At 42.8% G+C, this 23,152-nt stretch overlaps 1 protein-coding gene across 1 annotated transcript in view; it reads left to right on the forward strand.

Annotated features, from left to right (window-relative positions):
- adamts17 (ADAM metallopeptidase with thrombospondin type 1 motif, 17) overlaps window positions 1–23,152 on the forward strand; it is a 505,079-nt gene that overhangs the window by 141,310 nt on the left and 340,617 nt on the right. Inside the window, exon 7 of the mRNA XM_059639195.1 lies at window positions 14,732–14,775. Within this exon, the coding sequence (XP_059495178.1) occupies window positions 14,732–14,775 (44 nt within the window). The remainder of the gene's footprint in view (window positions 1–14,731; window positions 14,776–23,152) is intronic.

Raw genomic sequence — 23,152 nt, forward strand, 5'->3', positions numbered from 1 at the left:
TTAGAATTAACAAACAGGCTAAAACTGGGTTAAACGAGAGATAATAACAAGGCTGAAAATGTAATGGAGTGTTAATGGGAACTGCAGATGCTGGAGAATCCAAGATAACAAAGTGTGAAGCTGGATGAACACAGCAGGCCAAGCAGTATCTCAGGAGCACAAAAGCTGATGTTTCGGGTCTAGACCCTTCATCAGAGAGGGGGATGGGGAGAGGATTCTGGAATAAATAGGGAGAGAGGGGGAGGCGGACCGAAGATGGAGAGAAAAGAAGATAGGTGGAGAGGAGAGAATAGGTGGGGAGGAGGGGAGGGGATAGGTCAGTCCAGGGAAGACGGACAGGTCAAGGAGGCGGGAAGAGGTAGTAGGTAGGAAATGGAGGTACGGCTTGAGGTGGGAGGAAGGGATGGGTGAGAGGAAGAACAGGTTAGGGAAGCGGAAACAGGCTGGACTGGTTTTGGGATGCGGTGGGGGAAGGGGAGATTTTGAAGTTTGTGAAGTCCACATTGATACCATTGGGCTGCAGGGTTCCCAAGCGGAATATGAGTTGCTATTCCTGCACCTTCGGGTGGCATCATTGTGGCACTGCAGGAGGCCCATGATGGACATGTCGTCTGAGGAATGGGAGGGGGAGATAAAATTGTTCGTGACTGGGAGGTGCAGTTGTTTATTGCGAACCGAGCGGAGGTGTTCTACAAAGCCGTCCCCAAGCCTCTGCTTGGTTTTCCCAATGTAGAGGAAGCCACACTGGGTACAATGGATACAGTATACCACAGTGGCAGATGTGCAGGTGAACATCTGAAAAATATGGAAAGTCATTTTTGGGCCTGGGATGGGGGTGAGGGAGGAGGTGTGGGGGCAAGTGTAGCACTTCCTGCGGTTGCAGGGGAAGGTGCTGGGTGTGGTGGGGTTGGAGGAGAGTGTGGAGCGGACAAGGGAGTCACGGAGAGAGTGGTCTCTCCAGAAGGCAGAAAAGGGTGGGGATGGAAAAATGTCTTGGGTGGTGGGGTCGGATTGTAGATGGCGGAAGTGTCGGAGGATGATGCGTTGTATCCGGAGGTTGGTGGGGTGGTATGTGTGAACGAGGGGGATCATATTGGGGCAGTTGTGGCGGGGGCGGGTTGTGAGGGATGTGTTGCGTGAAATGCGGGAGACGCGATCAAGGGCGTTCTCGACCACTGTGGGGGGAAAGTTGCTGTCCTTGAAGAACGTGGACATCTGGGATGTGCGGGAGTGGAATGCCTCATCGTGGGAGCAGATGCGGCGGAGGCGGAGGAATTAGGAATCTCCCCTTCCCCCACTGCATCCCAAAACTAGCCCAGCTCGTCCCCTCCCCCCACTGCATCCCAAAACCAGCCCAGCCTGTCTCCGCCTCCCTAACCTGTTCTTCCTCTCACCCATCCCTTCCTCCCACCTCAAGCTGCACCTCCATTTCCTACCTACTATCTCATCCCGCCTCCTTGACCTGTCCGCCTTCCCTGGACTGACCTATCCCCTCCCTACCTCCCCACCTATACTCTCCTCTCCACCTATCTTCTTTTCACTCCATCTTCGGTCTGCCTCCCCCTCTCTCCCTATTTATTCCAGAACCCTCTCCCCATCCCCCTCTCTGTTGAAGGGTCTAGGCCTGAAACGTCAGCTTTTGTGCTGCTGAGATGCTGCTTGGCCTGCTGCGTTCATCCAGCTTCACACTTTGTTATCCTGAAATTATAATGGAATTAACCAAGCATTTAGGCATATCAGAGAAACAGTCAAGTGCAGTGGAGTTAGAAAAAAATAAATTGCAAATGAGATAATCGGAGCTAGAAAGTGAACATAAAAGAATGGAGGACAAAGAAAGGGACAGAAGAGTCTAGCTGAATAAAGGATAGCCATGGCAGAAGAAAAAGAAAAGGAAAAAGATACCAAGCTGAAGAGAAAGAAGGGATAGCCAGGGCAGAAGAGAAAGAAAGGGAAAGAAAGTATGACTTGGAAAAGATGAACAAAGAACAAAGAAAATTACAGCACAAGATTAGGCCCTTCGGCCCTCCAAGCCTGCGGCGATCCAGAACCTCTATCTAAACCTGTGGCGTATTTTCCAAGGATCTGTATCCCTCTGCTTCCTGTCCATTCATGTACCTGCCTAGATAAATGACATTATTGTACCTGCCTCTACCATCTCTGCTGGGAACGCATTCCAGGCACCCACCACCCTCTATATAAAGAACTTTCCATGCATATCTTCCTTAAACTTTTTGCCTCTCACCTCGAAATTATGTCCCCTAGTAACTGAGTCCCCCACTCTAGGGTAAAAGCTTCCTGCTATCCACTCTGTCTATACCTATCCTGATTTTGTAGACCTCAATCAGGTCCCCCCTCAACCACTGACTTTCTAATGTAAATAACCCTAATCTACTCAACCTCTTTCATAGCTAGAATCCTCGACACCAGGCAACATCCTGGTAAACCTCCTCTGCACCCTCTCCAAAGCATCCACATCCTTTTGGAATGTGGCGACCAGAACTGTACACAGTACTCCACTTAAAGTGAAAAGACTTCAGATCACAGAAGTAAATGTACAAGATAGAAGTGATGAGCAAACCTATCATAGACAACAGCCTGGTCGGGATATATACAAATATGTTCCAGACATTACCAAAATTTGATGAAAAAGATGTAGAAGCCTTTGTCATTTCCTTTGAGAAATTGGCTTAAACAAATGAACTCGCCAAAGACTGTGTAGGTATTGTTAATTCTATCCGAGTTGGTAGGCAGAGTTGCTGAGGCTTTTGCAGCGCTGTCAGAGGAGGTGTCAGGAGAATATGAAGGAGTAAAAAAGGCTATTTTGCGTGCCTGAGAATTGGTACCAGAAGAATGGTTATAGGCAGCAGTTCAGAAATGTAAGGAAGGAATCAGGTCAGACTTATAGATAACAAAGTGTGGAGCTGGATGAACACAGCAGGCCCAGCAGCATCTCAGGAGCACAAAAGCTGACGTTTTGGGCCTAGACCCTTCATCAGGGAGGGGGATGGGGAGAGGGTTCTGGAATAAATAGGGAGAGAGCGGGAGGTGGACCGAAGATGGAGAGAAAAGAAGATAGGTGGAGAGGAGAGTATAGGTGGGGAGGTAGGGAGGGGATAGGTCAGTCCGGGGAAGATGGACAGGTCAAGGAGGTGGGATGAGGTTAGTAGGTAGGAAATGGAGGTGCGGCTTGAGGTGGGAGGAAGGGATGGATGAGAGGAAGAACAGGTTAGGGAGGCGGAGACAGGCTGGGCTGGTTTTGGGATGCAGTGCGGGAAGGGGAGATTTTGAAGCTGGTGAAGTCCACATTGATACCATTGGGCTGCAGGTTTCCCAAGCGGAATATGAGTTGCTGTTCCTGTAACCTTCGGGTGGCATCATTGTGGCACTGCAGGAGGCCCATGATGGACATGTCATCTAAAGAATGAGAGGAGGAGGTAAAATGGTTCGCGACTGGGAGGTGCAGTTGTTTATTGCGAACCGAGCGGAGGTGTTCTGCAAAGCGGTCCCCAAGCCTCAGCTTGGTTTCCCCAATGTAGAGGAAGCCACACCGGGTACAATGGATACAGAATACCACATTGGCAGAAGTGCAGGTGAACCTCTGCTTAATATGAAAACCCATCTTGGGGCCTGGGATGGGGTTGAGGGAGGAGGTGTGGGGGCAAGTGTAGCACTTCCTGCGGCTGCAGGGGAAGGTGCCGGGTGTGGTGGGGTTGGAGGGCAGTGTGGAGCAAACAAGGGAGTCACGGAGAGAGTGGTCTCTCCGGAAGGCATCTAGCTCCACACTTTGTTATCTTGGATTCTCCAGCATCTGCAGTTCCCATTATCTCAGGTCAGACTTATATTGTGTTTGAAAGAATTAAACAGAGCAACTCGATAGATCGATAAGAGCATTAAAGATAGAAAAGACATATAAGCGTCTTAGAGATATTATTCTGTTGTAAGGGTTTAAAAACTCACTTTCAGGTGATAAGAACTCATGTTGAGGAACAGAAACTTAAAACAGCAAGAAGATGATGGATGCAGAGATGATGGATAAATACGGATTAGTCCATAAATCAAAATCTAGCTTCCAACCGCAATTTCATTCCATGAGGGATGGAATTTGCGAAAGAGGGAGATCCTTCAATGAGAAACAAAAATAGACCACACTAGGAACCGTTTCCAACATCTGAACAAAGAAATCCAAGAGAGTGCAAAAAGGTGGAGGCCTCAGGTGTTTTCACTGCAGTAAGGTGGGACACGAAGTCACAGTGCTGGTAGTTTAAGAAAGGCATGGGGAAAAAGGATGTAGTAAAAGAGGCTAAACCAGTCAGATTACATGAGGTAGTGAAGGAAATCCCAAGAGAAGCCAAGGAGCTGCAGGAGAGTGCACAGCCTAGTCAGAGGCTGGATAGTAAGCTTGCACCTGAACTTTGCAAAGACTTCACCTGTATGGATTAGATTTACTCAGGTAGAACATGGGGCGTAGGTAAAGCAGTTAAAATATTGAGAGGTACGGGAGCTAGTCTGCCTCTAATAGCACGAGATGAAAATATTTACACTCCACCTGAAGTATTGCCTGAAAGATTGGTAATTTGTGGAATAAATGGAGAGGAGTAGTGCTCCCCTGTGAAAGTCCAATCAAGACTGGGGAGATGGTAGTGGGAAAGATGGAAAAATTGGCTAATCCAGGAATACATTTTATTCTAGGAAATGATATAGCTGCATCACAGTGGGACTGGAAAAGCTAAAAGAAAACCAGGGAACTGAGGAGTTAAAAGAAAAATACCTTGGAATTTTACCAGACTGTGACGTGACAAGATCCCACAGCCATAAGTTAAAACAAGAAGGGAAAACAAAAGACTAAGAAGAAGGAGTTGAGGCCCAGTTAGTTGACACTCTGTTTGATGAGATGGTAAAGGAAAAATGTAAGCAAGTAGAGGATCAAGCAGAGGTATTTAGTTCTGAAAATTAATGGACTTACAACAAAAAGGTGAGAAGATATAGGATTTATATAATAAAGCCCACTCTGAAAAGAAATCGGAATGTTTTCCAGAATTAGATTCCCTACAGTGTGGAAACAGGCCCTTCAGCCCAACAAGTCCACACCACCCCTTGAAGCATCCCACCCAGACCCATCCCCCTATAACCCACCACACCTGAACACTACAGGCAATTTAGCATGGCCAATCCACCTAGATATCTTTGGACTGTGGGAGGAAACCGGAACACCCGGAGGAAACCCACGCAGACGTGGGGAGAATGTGCAAACTCCACACAGACAGTCACCCGAGGCTGGAATTGAACCTGGGTCCCTGGTGCTGTGAGGCTGCAGCGCTAACCACTGAGCCACCGTGCCGCCCTTAATGCTATTCCCCTAGGGATAAAATCTTAAGGTGGAAATGGAGACCTTAGCAGGTTAGTGCAGATGAGAAATGGATCGAAATTCACCAGATTGTGTGCTGGTAGAATACATACAGGAAGTATAGCGAGTTTTGAGAAGATTTGTAGCTCAGGTTGAGGTTCTGGTTGTGAGTTTGCTCGCTGAGCTGTAAGGTTAGTTTTCAGACGTTTCGTCACCATTCTAGGTAACATCATCAGTGAGCCTCCGACGAAGCGCTGGTGTTATGTCCCGCTTTCTATTTATCTGGTTAGGTTTCCTTGGGTTGGTGATGTCATTTCCTGTTCTTTTTCTCAGGGGATGGTAGATTGGCTCCAAATCAGTGTGTTTATTGATGGAGTTCTGGTTGGAATGCCATGCTTCTAGGAATTCTCGTGCATGCCTCTGTTTGGCTTGTCCTAGGATGGATGTGTTGTCCCAATCAAAGTGGTATCCTTCCTCATCTGTATGTAAGGATACGAGTGATAGTGGGTCATGTCGTTTTGTGGCTAGTTGATGTTCATGTATCCTGGTGGCTAGCTTTCTGCCTGTTTGTCCAATATAGTGTTTGTCACAGTTCTTGCAAGGTATTTTGTAGATGATGTTCGTTTTGTTTGGTGTCTGTATAGGGTCTTTTAAGTTCATTAGCTGCTGTTTTAGTGTGTTGGTGGGTTTGTGGACTACCCTGATGCCAAGGGGTCCGAGTAGTCTGGCAGTCATTTCGGACATGTCTTTGATGTAGGGGAGAGTGGTTATGGTTTCTGAGCCCGTTTTGTCTGTTTCGGTTTGTTGCTGAGAAATCGGCGGACTGTGTTCATAGGGTACCCATTCTTTGAACCTATGAACACAGTCCGCCGATTTCTCAGCAATAAACCCAAACAAACAGACAAAACGGGCTCAGAAACCATAACCACTCTCCCCTACATTAAAGACATTTCCGAAATGACTGCCAAACTACTCGGACTCCTTGGCATCAGGGTAGCCCACAAACTCACCAACACACGAAAACACAGCTAATGAACTTAAAAGACCCTATACAGACAACAAATAAAACGAACATCATCTACAAAATACCTTGCAAGAACTGTGACAAACACTACATTGGACAAACTGGCAGAAAGCTAGCCACCAGGATACATGAACATCAACGAGCCACAAAACGACATGACCCACTATCACTCATATCCTTACATACAGATAAGGAAGGACACCACTTTGATTGGGACAACACATCCATCCTAGGACAAGCCAAACAGAGACATGCACGAGAATTCCTAGAAGCATGGCATTCCAACCAGAACTCCATCAATAAACACACTGATTTGGAGCCAATCTACCATCCCCTGAGAAAAAGAACAGGAAATGACATCACCAACCCAAGGAAACCTAACCAGATAAATAGAAAGCGGGACATAACACCAGCGCTTCGTCGGAGGCTCACTGATGATGTTACCTAGAACGGTGACGAAACATCTGAAAACTAACCTTCCAGCTCAGCGAGCAAACTCACTTCCAGAATACAGGAAGTATTGCAGGTAGCACACAAATTACCTGTAGGAGATCACTTAGTAGTGAGGATGACTGAGGCAGAGACACAGGAACAGTCTTATTGGCCTCAGTTACATAAAGATATGGTTGAATTTTGCTGTACCTGTCAGATGGTAGGAAAGCCACAGGCAGTGATAAAACCAGTGCCTTTGTTGCCAGTTCCCATTTTGAAGAACCTTTCACATGGATCATCGTTGATTGTGTAGGTACCCTCCCTAAAACCAAAAGTGGCAATCAGTATTTGCTTACCATAGGATGTATCTGTCAGGTTTCCAGAGCAATTCCATTATGGTCTGTCAAGGGAAGAAAGGTTGTGTAGGAGTTGCTTGCTTTCTTTACCCATTATAGACTACACAGGGAGATTGTCAGACCAAGGGTCTGATTTTACTGCCAAATTATTTAAGGTGGTCATGGATAGTTTAAATCAAGTGTGTACCATCCTGAAGCCAGTGTAAACAGAACAAAGCCATTAGTTTTATTTTGATTTCCATTCTGAAGAGAGCAAGAGTTTACTTTAAAAGGGAGTCTTTTTTTATAAGAGACTTTTCAATTCAGTCCAGAGGACCATTCACCCTCAACAGATGTATTTTCTAGTATGTGGAGCTTCTATGTAAAGAGAGGTCTGAGGGAAATCTTCAAATTGCTAAGAATTTATAAAAATTTAGGCCATCAGAATTTAGAAAAGTTTATGCCATCAAATCTGAAAGGCATCATAAAGGTATCTTTACAATTCATGAGAAGAAACTGGAAAGCCTCAGTTACGTAAAGATTTTAAAGCTGAGATGGGAATGATAATTCTCTGAGATTGAGTCTCTGGAATAGATGATGTTGGGAAACAGATTGAAACTTTAATTTCATGTTTGTGCTGAGATGTTTTTTAACTGTAGCACTTAAATGTAATTAATTTTGTTTTTATTTCTTTTATATAAAAGAAACTTCCATTCTGTTTCCTTAGAGTATCTGTAGCATTTTGTGAATATATTTTGGTGACAAACCATCACAGTAACTAACTGCAGAAGTTTTAATTAATTATTCTTAATGTCAGATGGCCTGATAAAATGGTGTTTGGTGCAGTCAGGGCTCCTACTATCAGGGTTCACCTGTGCAAGTGCAGCTGATATTACTGTGTTCCATGTTTGGTGACATCGGCACCAGTGCATGTGCAGACTGTACCATCTTGCTTCTTTTATAATTGTTTTTTACAAGGGATGGTCAAAGTTGAGTCAGTGAATGATCAAGTCAGTGATTATTTCGGATCCACTATTTTGCATGAAACAATGCGCACAACTACCTTAATGGAAAAAAAGAAACACAGTTTGGGCCACAAGTACACATTCATGATTTTTAAAACACTTTCTACTGCATGAAAATGTTGCCCCTACAGACAAAAAGATAAGTGGCAGTGTGTATAGTGCTAAATGACTTCCTTCCGCAATGGTTTTATACTCTCTTGCTGCAGACAGAAGCATGACCTATCATCCATTTTCGTCTTTTGCATAGCCCCTTGATTCAGGAATATTTTTATAATTCCATTTGATTTTGGCTGGAGGCAAGCAGCTCAGATAGCAGCTTCAAAATGATATCTTGCTTTGTTTAGCTTCTCACAGACAAACACTAGTAGTGATGCCATACTACAGGGCTGTATTTTTGAGCAAGCTCAATTGTTGAAATTGTGGCATTCAGAAAATGCAGCCACAAACATTAAAAGAGTGATCTTTTTCCAGTATTATCATCTGGTGGGATCTTTACAGTAGAAACAGACCGTTCAGCCCAATTGGTCTATGCCAACATTTGTGTTCCCTAAGCACAGTAGGAGCCCCTTGGGGTTGTATCCTAGGCCTAATCATCTACATCTGCTTCAACAATGACCTTCCCTCCATCAGAAGGTCAGAAGTGGGGATGTTTGCTGATGGTTGCAATATGCTGAACAGCATTCGTGCCTTCTCAAAAACTTAGACACTTCATGTCTGTGTACAGCAAGACCTGAACAAAGGTAGGACATACATGAGAACACCAGTACCCGCACATTCTTCCCTAAGTCACGTACCATCCTGACTTAAAACTGACCCACGTCCCATGAACAAATGTTTAAAGAATTATGGCATAACCAAAAGAAGAAAGATAATTACATCAGTAGCACTAAATTCACAGCCAAAATGGAATGATGAGAAATAAATAAGTGTCTGAGATCTTCATGTTCCTTATGAGGCACAGGTGCAGGCAATATATATATAACGCAACTGACATGTCCACAGCATCTTCTGTATTGGGACTTGATGTATTGAATAGAATAGACAACCAAAATGCAGAGTTTTGAGAAGGTCTGTGATCCTGGGTAGTTACTGTTTGCCAGCTAACACACAGCCATCATTGAAAATCTTGCTGTTTCTCTGCTTTGCAAGGTTCCAGAACTTTTGATGGCCCAGTATGTCCCTACGTGGAGCTATGCCAGTCCAAAAGCCACTCACTAACACAGACTCCGTCTTGCTAATTACACTGCCACAGCTGTGGCGCTGACTGATGAACATTTTATTGCGGTTCAGAGAGCACTGTTATGGAGTTGACTGATGAGTTCAGCACCCCTGAGTCACATGGAGTAAACCAAGTGAACCAGGCTGTTACCACATTGCTGTTCTAGAAGCAGCTTCTCCTTATCCATACAGAGTCTTCTTTTGCAATATTTTAACATGATGGTCATTTAAGAGAAGTACCTAATTTCTAAAGTGGTTACATAATACTACATGTGCAGTTAAAACAGTTTTGGGCTAATTTAAATAACTCCAAATCCCAAGTGTAGACTAAAGTTAAGCCAAACCTGGGGCATTGGGGTGAATGTGTATTTAAGATTTCTCCGAATAAAGATGGTTTGTAACAGTGCTGATGGCTGTGCGTCACTGGGGTCTCTCTTGAGATCACCTCCAATTGAAGGGCAGGCTGCCAAGGACTGACGGTCTGGCAGCTGCAGTGACTAGAACCCCCAACATGCCGACTGCCAATTTAGTTGCAGCACTTACTGCCAACTTTCTGTCCGCTGGCTCAGCAGCAGACCTGTCTTCTGGTTCTATGCAATGATATATGACTGGATTAAATTTGTTGACCCCTGTGCTCCTCTCTCTTTCTCTCCTTCTTTATTCTTCACATTTATTTTTAATAATTGCTTCAAGTGTACATGCTGCTTACAGTAAGTGATCATTGCCCTGTTGGCTTAATCAGCTTGTTTTTGAAGAGAGGTTACAACTGGAGTTACATAATTTCAGTAATGTGTATCTATTGTTTTAACCTATATACTTTGGTAGGACACAAGTGGAAAAGCAGTACAAGGAGTTATTTTAAATTGTTGGAATTACAGGATCTTGGTACGTAGGAATTAAATATGCAAGTTCATAGAAAACCCGACCATTTGGTTTATTGGAGACTTAGCAGCTTATGCACAAAATGGCACCCGAGACAACAATGGTGAGGCCACTTTTAGAATACTGCGTACAATTCTGCCCACTTTTCTGCAGCAGTTACAGGGAGAGGCTGAATAGGTTGGGCATTTTTTTCCCTGGAGTGCCAGAGGCTGAGGGGTGACCTTGTATAAGTTTATAAAATCATGAAGGCCATAGATAGGGCGAATAGCCAAAGTTGTTTTCCTAGGGTGGGGAAGTGAAAAACTAGAGGGCTTGGGTTTAATGTGAGAGGGGAAAGACTTAAAAAGGACCTGAGGGGTAACTTTTTCACACGGGTGGTGGTGCGTATATAGAACCAATTGCCAGAGGAAGTAGTGGAGGTGGGTAGAATTACAATAATTAAAAGGTATCTGGATGGTTATATGAATAGCAAGGGTTTAGAGGAATACGGGCCAAATGTTGGCAGATTTGACTAGGTCGGATCGGAAAGTCTCGTCAGCACGAATGTGCTGGACCAAAGGGTCTGTTTCCATGTTGTTTGACTCTATGACTCTAATTGACAATCATCATGTAATCAATATTAAACTATTAATTCAAGATTCTTATGGAAAACAAATTCCGCCATATTCCATATGAGATTTGAACCCATTTCCGATGGACATTTCCTAAGTGTCTGGATTAGTGACAATAGCACTATGCAATCACCTCGTCTCCAGACTCTATCTGTATTACATAGAACATTACAGCACAGTACAGGCCCTTCGGCCCTCGATGTTGTGCTGACCTGTCATACCAATCTGAAGCCCATCTAACCTACACTATTCCATGTACGTCCATATGCTTGTCCAATGATGACTTAAATGTACTTAAATTTGGCGAATCTACTACCGTTGCAGGCAAAGCGTCCCATTCCCTTTGGTAGATATATATTGCTGAGTCAGGAGGTGAGTTATGCACTGGAATTCCTACTCCCTGACCTACCCTTACAGGTACAATTTATTTAATGGATGGTTCAGTCCAGTCTTGGTCAATGATAATCCCAGGGTGTTTATGTCAGGGAGTTCAGTGATGGCAATGCCACTGAGCATCAAGGGCAATCATAAGAGTTGTTGGAATCAGTCATTGCCTGGCATGTGTAGACTTTGTCACTTATTGAAACATTGTGCAATTATTAATGAACATCTCCACTTGTGACCTCATGGTGGAGAGAAGGTCTTTGAAGAAGTTGAATATGGGTGTATCTAGTACTGAGGAATTCCTGCAACGATCTGCTTGGATGAAGATAATTGACTGTCAACAACCACAACATTTTACATTACGCCAAGTATAACTCCAGAACTAGCCATGTCCCAGTTCAGCTGTACCGGTACAGCTACAACATTGACATCAACCGACAATGTGGAAAATTGCCCAGTAACATCTGGCGGACTCCCCTTGATTCTCAAATTCTCACTTTTGCTAGGAATCCTTGATGCCATACCTAATCAAATGCTGAGGTTGATGAAAAGGGCAGTCACTTTTACCTCATCTATGGAGTTCAGGTTGTTTGTTTATATTTTAACCAGTGCCCTAGTATGGTCAGAATTTAAGCAAACCAAGCTGAACCCAAATTGAATGTCAGCAAACCGGTTATTCTTTTGCTAGCACTACTCAGTGGTACTATTTCCGTAGCTGCTCTGTAGCACTCTGATGATAGAGAGTAGACTGCTGCGGTGGTAGTTGGCTGTGTTAGATTTGACCTGCTTTTTGTGGCCAGACATACCTGGGCAATCTTCCATATTGTCAGTTAATGTCAATGTTGTAGCTATACTGGAATAGCTTAACTGCAGCGTGGCTAGTTCTGGAGTACAAGAAACTGGTTGAAATCCCACAGATGCCTTTTTTTTAGTGTTGTAGCTTAGGTGGTTTCAACTGAGAATGAGCTATGATATAGTTGTTGCAGTTTATTTTTTCTGTTTTTTGATGGTAGCAGTGGTGAAAGTACACCATCCAGAGTTTTTAAGCAGAGTTGAGGAGGATCATTGGATGTGTCCTTTTTTTTGGAGGCCAAACCACCAAGCTCAAGTTGATTGTGTGCTGCTGTTGGAAGATACCTGTTAAAGGAGGGTATGAATTGGCTGGTCAGGTGGGCTGATCAGTGACAAATTGGTATGACAGGTCGGCACAACATCGAGGGCCGAAGGGCCTGTACTGTGCTGTAATGTTCTATTAAATGGAATTCAATCCAGATAAATGTAAGGTGGTGCACGTGGATAGGACAAACAGGGCAAAGAAATACAGGATGAACAGTCCGAATGTCGTAAATACCAAGGCTCAGAGGGGACTTGGTGTGCATGTACACTAGTCCCTTAGGGTGTCAAGACAGTTGGATAAAGTGGTTAGGAAGGCATATGACATTCTTGCCTTCACTCGCTGAGGCATAGAGCTTTTAGAGTGAAGAGGTTATGTTGGAACCATATGAAATGTTGGTTAGGCCACAACTCTTGTGTGATATTCTGGAATCCATATTCGAGGAAGGATGTGATAGCACTGGACCAGTGCAGAGGAGATTTACGAGGATTATCCCTGGGCTAGAGTGTTTCAGTCATGAAGAGAGATTGGACAGACTGGGCTTGTTTTCCTTGGAGCATGAGAGGGACATGTTTGAAATGTATAAAATTATAAGGGGCGCAGATAGAGTAAACAGGAAGAAACTTCTCCCCTTGCTGGATCTGGGTGCATGGATTTAAAGCAAGGGGCAGTAGGTTTAGTGTAGATGTGAGGAAAATCTTTTTCACCCAGAGGGTGGTGGGAATCTGGAATTCACTGTCAGTAAGGGTGACAGAGACAGAAACCCTCAACATTTAATAAGTATTTAGATGTGCACTTATGATGCCAAGGTATACAAGCTCAGAGCCAAGTGTTGTAAAATTTGATTAGAATTGTTAGGTGGTTGTGCACAGTGTGGAGAAGATGGACCAAAGAGCCTTCATCTGTTCTGTGGATTACTATGACTCTATACTGGCTGGTGATTGGGGAAAACCCTAGAAAAATAGGAGCTTAAATACTTCCTGAAGAAGAGTTTTGAAGGACTTTGTGACTTAGCTTAATGACACATATACTCATTGGATTTCGGAGTCAATTTGTAAGACATGTCTTTGTTGCAAATAGTTTTCAATGTGTAAATTATAGTTTATGTTCACTCCATCAGCCACCAATGCATAATAGTAGCAATGTGTATCCCTACGAGAAGCACCACACCAAATTAACAAGGCCCCTTAGACAGCACCTTCTAAATTGCAACAATTTGGAAATGGGATGAGAATAGCTGACTGGTTGTTTTTGACTGGCGTGGAAGTGATGGCTGAAGGGTCTTTTTCTGTGCTGTAGTTTTCTATGATTATACCAGGGGGTAGAATGTTAGTTGCTGCTGAGATTGTAACCGTTATGTGGCTTAGAACTACCAACATGCAGACTTTGTTTCAACCTGGCGCACATGTCCACCTTGAAGTCCATTAGAGATGCTGTCCAAACTTCTGGAAGTACAAAGTCTTTGATCAATTTAAGAAAATACTTGAAAAAAATTATCTTTGTGACACTCCCATGCCAGGTGACTTATGTCATAAACCTCAGTTGCCCATCTATGTTCTAAAGGTGTTAGAGTAAAGTTGGTGGATTTTGCAGTCAACATCCTACTCAGAAATCAATACAAAATTAAACAAAAATTAGGTCACAAAAATCCTTTGTTTTGATTTTCCGCTATATTAATTTTTATGATGTATTTCACCTTATAGGACATTTTGAAGGACACAGATATGAGACGGTATTCTAGTGTGCAAGCTACTAACACCCATGCGGCTCGCTAATCCACTAATATCCGCATAATTGCACGTCATCCAACTGCCTGGTTTGTACTATTTGTGTGATCCTTCTACTGATGTTAATGCTGTATTCTGCATCAGACATTTTATTATTTTCAAGGAATTATATAATACAAGTTGCTTAAGGCTTTAAAGAGGTGTTGCGTTTGGTGCTTTGTGAAGATTCCACTGTAAGCAGTTTTTTTCATTGCTTTTAAATGTTAGAACATAATATTATCCTTTACAATTGCATCCTGTTGGTTTCACGGACATTTTTGTCTCTATTTGAGGAAGTGGGTTGGATTTGTTTCAATCTACAACAACTAAAAAGACAATGGTCCGTAAACAACCAAAGCAATTAGCTGGACCTTCTTTGCAATCCGCTGACACCAGCCAACACTAGACTACCGATTTGTGCCCACAAATGTCCCGACTAAGATCATTGGTGGGGGAGTTAACCATTTTCATCATACTTTCAATCCATTATTTAACAAGCATCATCATCCAGTGTGGACTTATGTTATCTGGTTGTGTCAGGGATGTATGAAAGCTTTATCTCTAGAAAGTTATTCCCTCTTCCCATCTATTTTCAGGACCGATTTCTGTGTACATAAAGATGAACCTTGTGATACTGTAGGTGAGTAGAAGTTCTTGAAAATAAAAATTTGCTTCTAAAGAATATACATTCATTAAAAGCTGACCTTGAATTTAAAGAACTTGATCTTACATTTTCAAATTCCTCCTTTTAAGCTTTTTTTGTAGTATGTTTTCATGGTGTTTCTGTGCAGAGAATTTGTACAGTTTATTCTTCCCTTTCATGAATATTCATTTAATGCTAAACATAGATAAAACCTCAAATAGCAAGATAACCTACTTTATAACCTATGATGGTAATACACACCCACGCTCCTGAGACAGTCTGCACCCCACTCCCAGCCCCAATGGTATTTACCATTCCCTCAGACCACCCCCTCACCGAGGACAAACAGTCAGTCCTCAGCAAAGGTCTCACATTCTTTCCCCTGCACCCACACATCAACGAATTCCATACACGTCTGGATGTTGAACTCATTTTCTGCCACCTCCGTCTCCATGCCTATTTCTTTGACCGGGAGTCTAGCCCACCCTCTGCAGACCCCCTTCTGCCACCTCCAACAAATCCCATCCTCCTGGACACCACACCACGGCCTCCTACCTTCCCTCGACCTCTTTATTTCCAACTGCCATCAAGACATCAATTGCCTCAGTCTCTCCACCCCTCTCACTCACTCCAACCTCTCCCCAACGGAATGCGCAGCCCTCAGCTCCGATCCCAACCTCACCATCAAACCTGTAGATAAAGGGGAGGGTAATGGTATGGGGCACGTCACCAACTCTCTGACACCTCCTCCGACTGCCCCCTCGAGTATGATCCCCTATCCCTGATTGCCAAAGCATCATCTCTCACACCATTCATAATTTTATCACCTCAGGAGACTTCCCAGCCACAGCCTCCAAACTCATTGTTCCCCAACCCTGCACTGTCTATTTCTATATCCTTCTCAAAATCCATGAATCTGGCTGCGCCAGTTGACCCATTGTCTCTGCCTACTCCTGCCCCACTGAACTTATCTCTGCTTACCGTGACTCTTTCTTTCCCCCCCGGTTCAGGAATGCTCCACCTACATTCAGAACACTACGCATGCCCTCCATCTCCTCTAGGACTTCCAATTCCCCGGATCTCAAAACCTCATCTTCAACATGGACATCCAGTCCCTGTATACTTGGTATCCCCCATGAAAATAGCCTAAAAGCCCTCCACTTCATCCTGTCATGCAGGCCCAACCAATTCCCCTCCACTGACATCCTTATCTGCTTAATGGAACTTGTCCTTACCCTCAACAACTTTTCTTTTAATTCCTCTCACTTCCTACGAACTAAAGGGGTGGTATTGTGCACCTGTATGGGCCCAAGCTATGCCTGTCTCTTTGTAGAATATGTGGAACAGTCCCTCTTTCATTGTTACACAGGCACCATCCCTCACCTCTTCATCCCCTACATCAATGACTGTATCAGTGCTGCCTCAGGCTCCCGTGAAGAGCTTGAACAGTTCATCAACTTTACTAACACCTTTCACCCCAACCTCAAATTCACCTGGACCATCTCCGATACCTCCCTCCCCTTCCTGGACCACTCTGTCTCCATATCCAGTAACCATCTCACTCCTGATGTCGATTTCAAATCCACCAACTCCCATAGCTACCTGGACTACACCTCCTCTCACCCACTTTCATTCAAGATTGTGATCTCTTACTCACAATTCCTCTGTCTCTGCTGCATCTGCTCCCAAGCTGGACTGTTCCACTCCTGGACACCCTGGATGTCTTCCTATTTCAAGGGCAACAACTTCCCTTCTCCGTTGCTTGAAAATGCTCTTGCATCTCTTGCATTTCCCGCACCTCTGCGCTCAAACCCCCTCCCCGCAACAAAAAAAAAGACAGAAAACCCCCTGGTCTCCACATACCACCCACCAATCTCCACATCCAGCATATCATTCTCTGGCATTTCTGCCACCTACAATATGATCCTACAACCAAAGATATACTTCCCTCCCCACCCCATTTGTAAGGCCTGCTCACTCTCCAACTCCGTCATCTGCTCCACATTCCCCACCAACCCCTACCACACCTGACACCTATCCCTGCAACCACAGGAAATTCTATACCTGCCACTACACCTCCCCCTCACCTCCATCTTAGGCCTAAGACAAACTTTCCAAATCCTACAAGGATTCACCTGTACATCCCCAGCCTGGTCTACTGTATCCGTTGATCACAATGTGGCCTCCTCTACAACAGTGAGACCAAGCGCAGACTCAGTGACTGATTTGCAAAACACTTGTGCTCTGTATGTTATAATCATCAACACCTTCTGGTCGCCAACCATTTTAACTCCTCCTTCCACTCCCTGGGTGACGTATCCATCCTGGGCCTCCTCCAGTATCACAGTGATGCCACACGCAAACCAAAGGAACAACACTTCATATTCTACCTAGGAACCTACATCCCGATGGCCTGAATATAGAATTCACCAGTTTCAATAGCTCCCCACCCCCTGCCTCATCCCATGTCCAACCATTTGTCTCATCTCTGCCTCCTTGATCTGACACAACCTGTCTATCATCTTCCCCACCTATCTGCCCCACCGATTCCATTGACCAATTGCCACTGACCAATTGCCACTACCCCCTACCTGCATCCACCTATCGCCATCCCACTTACTTTCCCCCAGCCCCACCCCTCCTCTTTATTTATTTCCCAGCTCTTTTCCCTCTCCCCAGTCCTGAGGAAGGGCGCTGTTCCGAAATGTTGTCTTTCCTGCTTCTCTGATGCAACATGACTTGCTGTGTTCCTCCAGCTCCACATTCTGTTGACACTAGCCAGTGCTTGATTGAGCTCCCAATTTGCAATATTTTTGATTTTGTAACCACACTCATAAATGTCCAATTCTGTGTTCCACATTCAGGCCAATCAAGGTGTTATACAAAAATTATTGAAATATGGAAAGCTGCCCTCCAAAAGCTATGGATGCAGTAGGCCAAATAAAACTTAGAGGACAGTGATGAATAGTTCTTATTTGATGTATGTATCAAGTGATATGGATCAAATAGAACTGAGATACAGCTCAGCCATGAATTATTTGAATGGTAGCACAGGTTTGAGGTGGAATAATCCACTCCTGCTCCTGAAACTATTTAAAGCATAGTGTACTATTCTGCTACTAAAGGCACTACTATGCAACCTGAATTATTTCTGTAAGACCTCAAAGTTTAATTACTACATCAAACTGAAGGCTGTGGAGCTGTTTTTCTTTGATATTGGGAAGCTTTCTCTCTAGATTAGAGCGTACATTTTTTTTGTCTTTTTCAATGATGTTTAATTGTGGTGGAAATTTGCAAGCACAATACCAGAAATCCGTCAGATGTGCACAACTGGTAGAATGGTGGAGGTAGTTAGCTGAGGTTGTGTATGTCATTAGCGTACAAATTTATTTTCTAAACTTCAGTATAATTTCATGTATTGTGGTGATCTTAGTTTTGTTAAAGACTGATTTTGTTAATTCTGTCTCTTTCAAATTATATGTCCACATGAATGTATATAGGTGATGGACTTGTTTACGTTAAAGGAACGTGTGATATGGACAACAAAAACAGAAATTGCTGGGGAAACTCGTTAAGTCTGGCAGCATTTGTGGAGAGAGAGCAGAGTTAACATTTTGAGTCCAGTGACCCTTCTGCCTTCTCCCCAGAAATGCTGCCACAACTACTGAGTGTATCCAACAATTTCTGTTTTTGTTTCCAGATTTTTAGTGTCCATAGTTCTTTGTTTTATTTTATGATGTGGACAATTCACCATTACAAAATTGAGTCAGAGGCTTTTCTCCAGACAGTGTTGTATTTGTTTCAGTTGAAGAGCTCCAAAGTAACAATAAGAACATAAGACTATGGGCAATAGGAACAAGAGTAGATTGTTTTGCCCATCAAGTTGGCTCAGTCATTTCATCAGATCAAGGCTAAACCGACATACCTGGCTCCCACTTCCCTGCCTTTTCTTCTTACTCTTGATTCCCCTACTGACCTTGAATCTATCTGTCTCAGCCTTAAATATACACAACGAGTATGCCTGTGGTAAGGAGCTCCAAAGGCACTCAGAAAAAGAGTTCCTCCTTCTGAGAAAAAAAAATTCATCCTTATCTGAGTCTTAAATTAATGCCTCTTAATTTTGAAAGTATTCCCTCTAGTCATAGGCTGTTCCATGAGGAAATCATTGTGTCAATATTTACCCTGCCCCTTGTGAATCCTATGTATTCCATTGAGATCACCTGAAATTCTTCTAAACTCTCATCAGTTGTGTCCCAATCTGTTTAACCTTTGCTGCTCCGTAAGGGATCATTCTAGTGGAACTTCTCTGAATTGCTTCCAATGAAGTAATATCTTTCCTTAAATAAGGGGACCCAGACTGCTCATGCTATTCAGATGTGGTCTCACCAGCACCTCATACATGTGCAGTAAGACTTCCCTACTCTAAAAGTCCAAATCCCTTGAAATAAGGGCCAAAATTCCATTAGCCTTCCTGGTAACATCCTGCAACAATGTGCTAGTTGTCTTTCGTGCACAGGTACCCCCAAGTTCCTTTATGTTGCAGCTTTCTGCAGTTTTTTCTTCTGTAAACTGTTTGTATTCTCTCGCAACCTGCCTTTTACCTATTTTGTGTCATATACAACTTCTGCAGCAGTACATTTGCTTCCTTTCTTTCTCCAAGTCATTAATGTATCTTGTAAACAGTTGCAGTCCCAGCACTGATACTCATGGAGCCCCATTGTTCACAAGTTGTCAACTTGAGAAAGGATCCCTTATGCCCACTTGCTGTTTCTGCCCATTAGCCAATTTTCTATCCATGCCAACATAATACCCCTTACACTCACACCATAGAATGTTGTATGGTATTTGTGTGGTATTTTGTTGAATGACTTCTGGAAGTCAAAATAAAGACACTCCCTCCCCAAACCACTCTGGTTTAGACTTGCTCAGAAAACTTTAATAAATTAGTCAGCCATAATTTTCTTTTCAAGAAACCATGCTGATTCTGCTATAGTTGGTTATGTTTTCTAATCCTCTGGTACTTCTGCAAAACCCAAGGATTTTTTGGAAAGTTATAATGAATGCATCTACTATCACTTCACCTACTTGTTTTAGAATTCTAAGATGCAAGCTATTAGAGTCAATGGACTGTTTCTCTAGTGATGGTGATGATATTTAATTCCTCCCCCATATTCTTTAGTATTAATGGGATGTTCGAAGTAACTTCCACCAGAAAGTCGAAGGTAAAAGATCTGTTTAATCTCTCTGCAATTCCTTGTCCCCCATAACCATCTCCCCACATTCAATTTCTATGGGGCCTCAGTTTACATTGATGTGTCTCTTCCTTTTTACACTTTTAAGAAGCTCTTATTGTCAGTTTTCATACTCCTCACTAGTTTGTTCTTGTATATTTTTTCTATTTTTATTCACTATAGACCTGCTTTGCTCAATTTTGAATTTATTCTAGTCATCTGACTTTTGCCTCCTTATATAGAACATAGAACAATGCAGCACAGTACAAGCCCGTTGGCCCACGACGTTGTGCCTAACTTTTACCCAAATCCTAAGGTCTATCTAACCTCCACCCCTACCATATACTATCATCCATATGCCTACATCATAGCCGCTTAAATGCCCCTAATGAGACCGACTCCACTACCCTCTTCGGCCATGCATTCCACGCCCGACCACTCTCTGAGTAAAGAACCTACCTCTGACGTTCCCCCTATATCTACCTCTACTCACTTTAAAACTATGCCCCCTCATAATAGCTACCTCCACCCTAGGAAAATGTTTCTGCTACTCTATCTACACCTCTTTTATACGCCTCTGTCAAGTCACCTCTCGTCATTCGTTGTTCTAAAGAGAAAAGCCCTAGCTCTCTCAACTTTTCCTCGTACGATCTTCCCTCCATTTCAAGCAACATCCTGGTAAATCTCCCCTGCACCTTTTCCGATGCTTACACATCTTTCCTGTAATGCTTTTTCTTTCAACTTAATACTTGCTGTAATTTCTGTATTAAGCCACAATTAGTTAATCCCTCTCTTAAAATTTTTCTGACTTACTGGGATATATTTTCCTGAGAGTCATGAACTACCTCCTTACATGTCTACCACAATGTGCTTGCTATCATTCCTGTTAATCTATCTGCCCCGTTCACTTTAGTAATTGTACCCTCGTTTATTTTAATTTGCTTTATTTAAGTTAAACACAGTTGTTTCCGACTAAAGCTTCTCTCACTTGCACTGAATATTAAATTCAACCATGTTATGATCACTATTTCCTAGGGAATCTTCTACTCTGAGGTCATTTATTAAACCTGCCTCATTACCCAGAACCAGATCCAAGATAGCCTGCTTCCCGATTGGCTCCATGACATATTGCTCTAGAAGACTATCCTTATTTCATTGCATGAGTTTGTCTTTGTAGCTACCCATTCCAATTTGATTAACTCAACCAACATTAAAGTCATCTCTTAATTATTGCTTTATTCCTTTTATATAATCAGGGTATTTGTTGATTTATTGCTTATGTTTGGGTGTCTGTACACTGTGACTAGCAATGCCTGCTTTCTTTTCCAGCTTTTTTTTTACCTTCATCCAAATGGACTCAATATCATTGAGCCAAGATCATCTCTCACAGCAGTCCTCATTTCATTTCTTATTAAGAGTGCTCCCCACCACCTTTTTCATCCCTCCTGTCTTTCCAAAAAGTGAAATATCCCAAATGTTAAGTTTCCAGTGTTGACCTCCTTGTGACCATGTTTGTGTAATGGCTATGAGATCATATTCATTTATCACGATTTGCGCCATCAGGCCATCTACTTATTCTGAATTCTTCATGTGTTAGGATACAAAGTCTTGAAATTTGTTCTATGACTGAATTTCCGTACAATTTTGTGGTTCCTTGGTGCAATATGGCATTCATCTGTTCTATTCCTTCTTTTTTATTATCTGATAAATTTTCTGGACCTGCAATCCTAATTTCTCCTTTACCTTTAATCTTCTAATTTTCCATGCCACTGATCTCAAGCCCCCACTATTTAGTGTAGAGTCCAATCTACAGCCCTGGTTATATGGTCCCATGAAGATAGGATTGTCAGTGTTGACAGTTTAGAAGCTTTTAATGGCAGAATGGTGATACTATACCAAAAATTCTCCACTGTGTACTCAATTGATTACCCATTAAACATTTTCTCGACAATGAAAAACATTGATACTAATGTACCAGGAATGGACTTGAGATTGGAAATTAATCAACAAAATCAACCCAATGTGTCACTCTGGGGCAAGAACTTCAGAGGGAATGCATTGTGTCCTAAGAAGAAAACTCTGAACTGAAATAGTCATCTCAGACAGATAATTGCAGCAGACTGTAATGATGACCACAGGGACTCAAGCACAAGTTTTGACTGAAAAAGTGAGAAAGCCATCATTGCTTGAAATGGCATTGTGAATTTATCAAAATTCCAAACTTCACTTTTTCTTCAGTGAACTGAAAGAGAATTTTCAGGCCTGCAACACGTCCAAGGACATTCTTGGAAAAACACTAATATTGATTTTTGTGACTTTTATGAGTGAATGTTGTACATCCAAAAATTGCACGTCATGCATGTATTGTTGTTTGTCTTTGTGAATGAGAAGTAGGGCTTTGTTGCCTGTGTTCAGAGATAAATGTTTATCCTTTCTTCGAATGTAAGTCTACCTGAAAACCTGGAGAAGACAGAGCCCTAAAAGGGTGTAAATACTCTCTCCCTAAAACACATCTTTCCCTAGTCAATTGGGAGGTTGGTGTAAAGGGAGAAATTCTTTGTACTGTTTATAACGTAACAAATATATAATTTACCTGTTTTAATTCCAATGATTTACTTGACTTGATTTTAGGCAGCATATTTTGTGAAAGAAATGTAAAAGATATTTTGATCTTTGCTTCCTTTTAGATTGCAGGTTGTTTATCCTGGTTTGATGAACAATGACTTGGAAATTGCACTGCTGCAGTCTGGACAGTGCCCTAATGAGTGCTGCAAGTTTGATTCAACAATTGGCTTACATTCATGTAGACTTCTTGGCCACGTTGCATTGCCATTCATATTTGTTAATACATAATTATGGCATGATTTCCTCCAACACAAGCTGTTTTCTTTTTTGCTAAAGGCAGACTTCCCTTGCTAGTTCTGCTGCAAACTCTACTTGTGGCAATCATATGTAAGAATGTGTCAAAGTGTGGCTTTAACAGACATCATTAGTTAAACACATTTAAATATGGCTTAGATGTGGATACATGCCAAGGTAGTGAACAGGTAAATCAATCGTTTCTGGACAAAATTTGACCATGTTGTGATTAAACATCCACTGCTGTCCTAGAGTATTATCAACTCCACTGGTCTGAACACCTC

This window comes from Stegostoma tigrinum, chromosome 33 (assembly GCF_030684315.1).
Source record: "Stegostoma tigrinum isolate sSteTig4 chromosome 33, sSteTig4.hap1, whole genome shotgun sequence".
In the NCBI taxonomy this organism is placed as follows: Eukaryota; Metazoa; Chordata; class Chondrichthyes; order Orectolobiformes; family Stegostomatidae; genus Stegostoma; species Stegostoma tigrinum.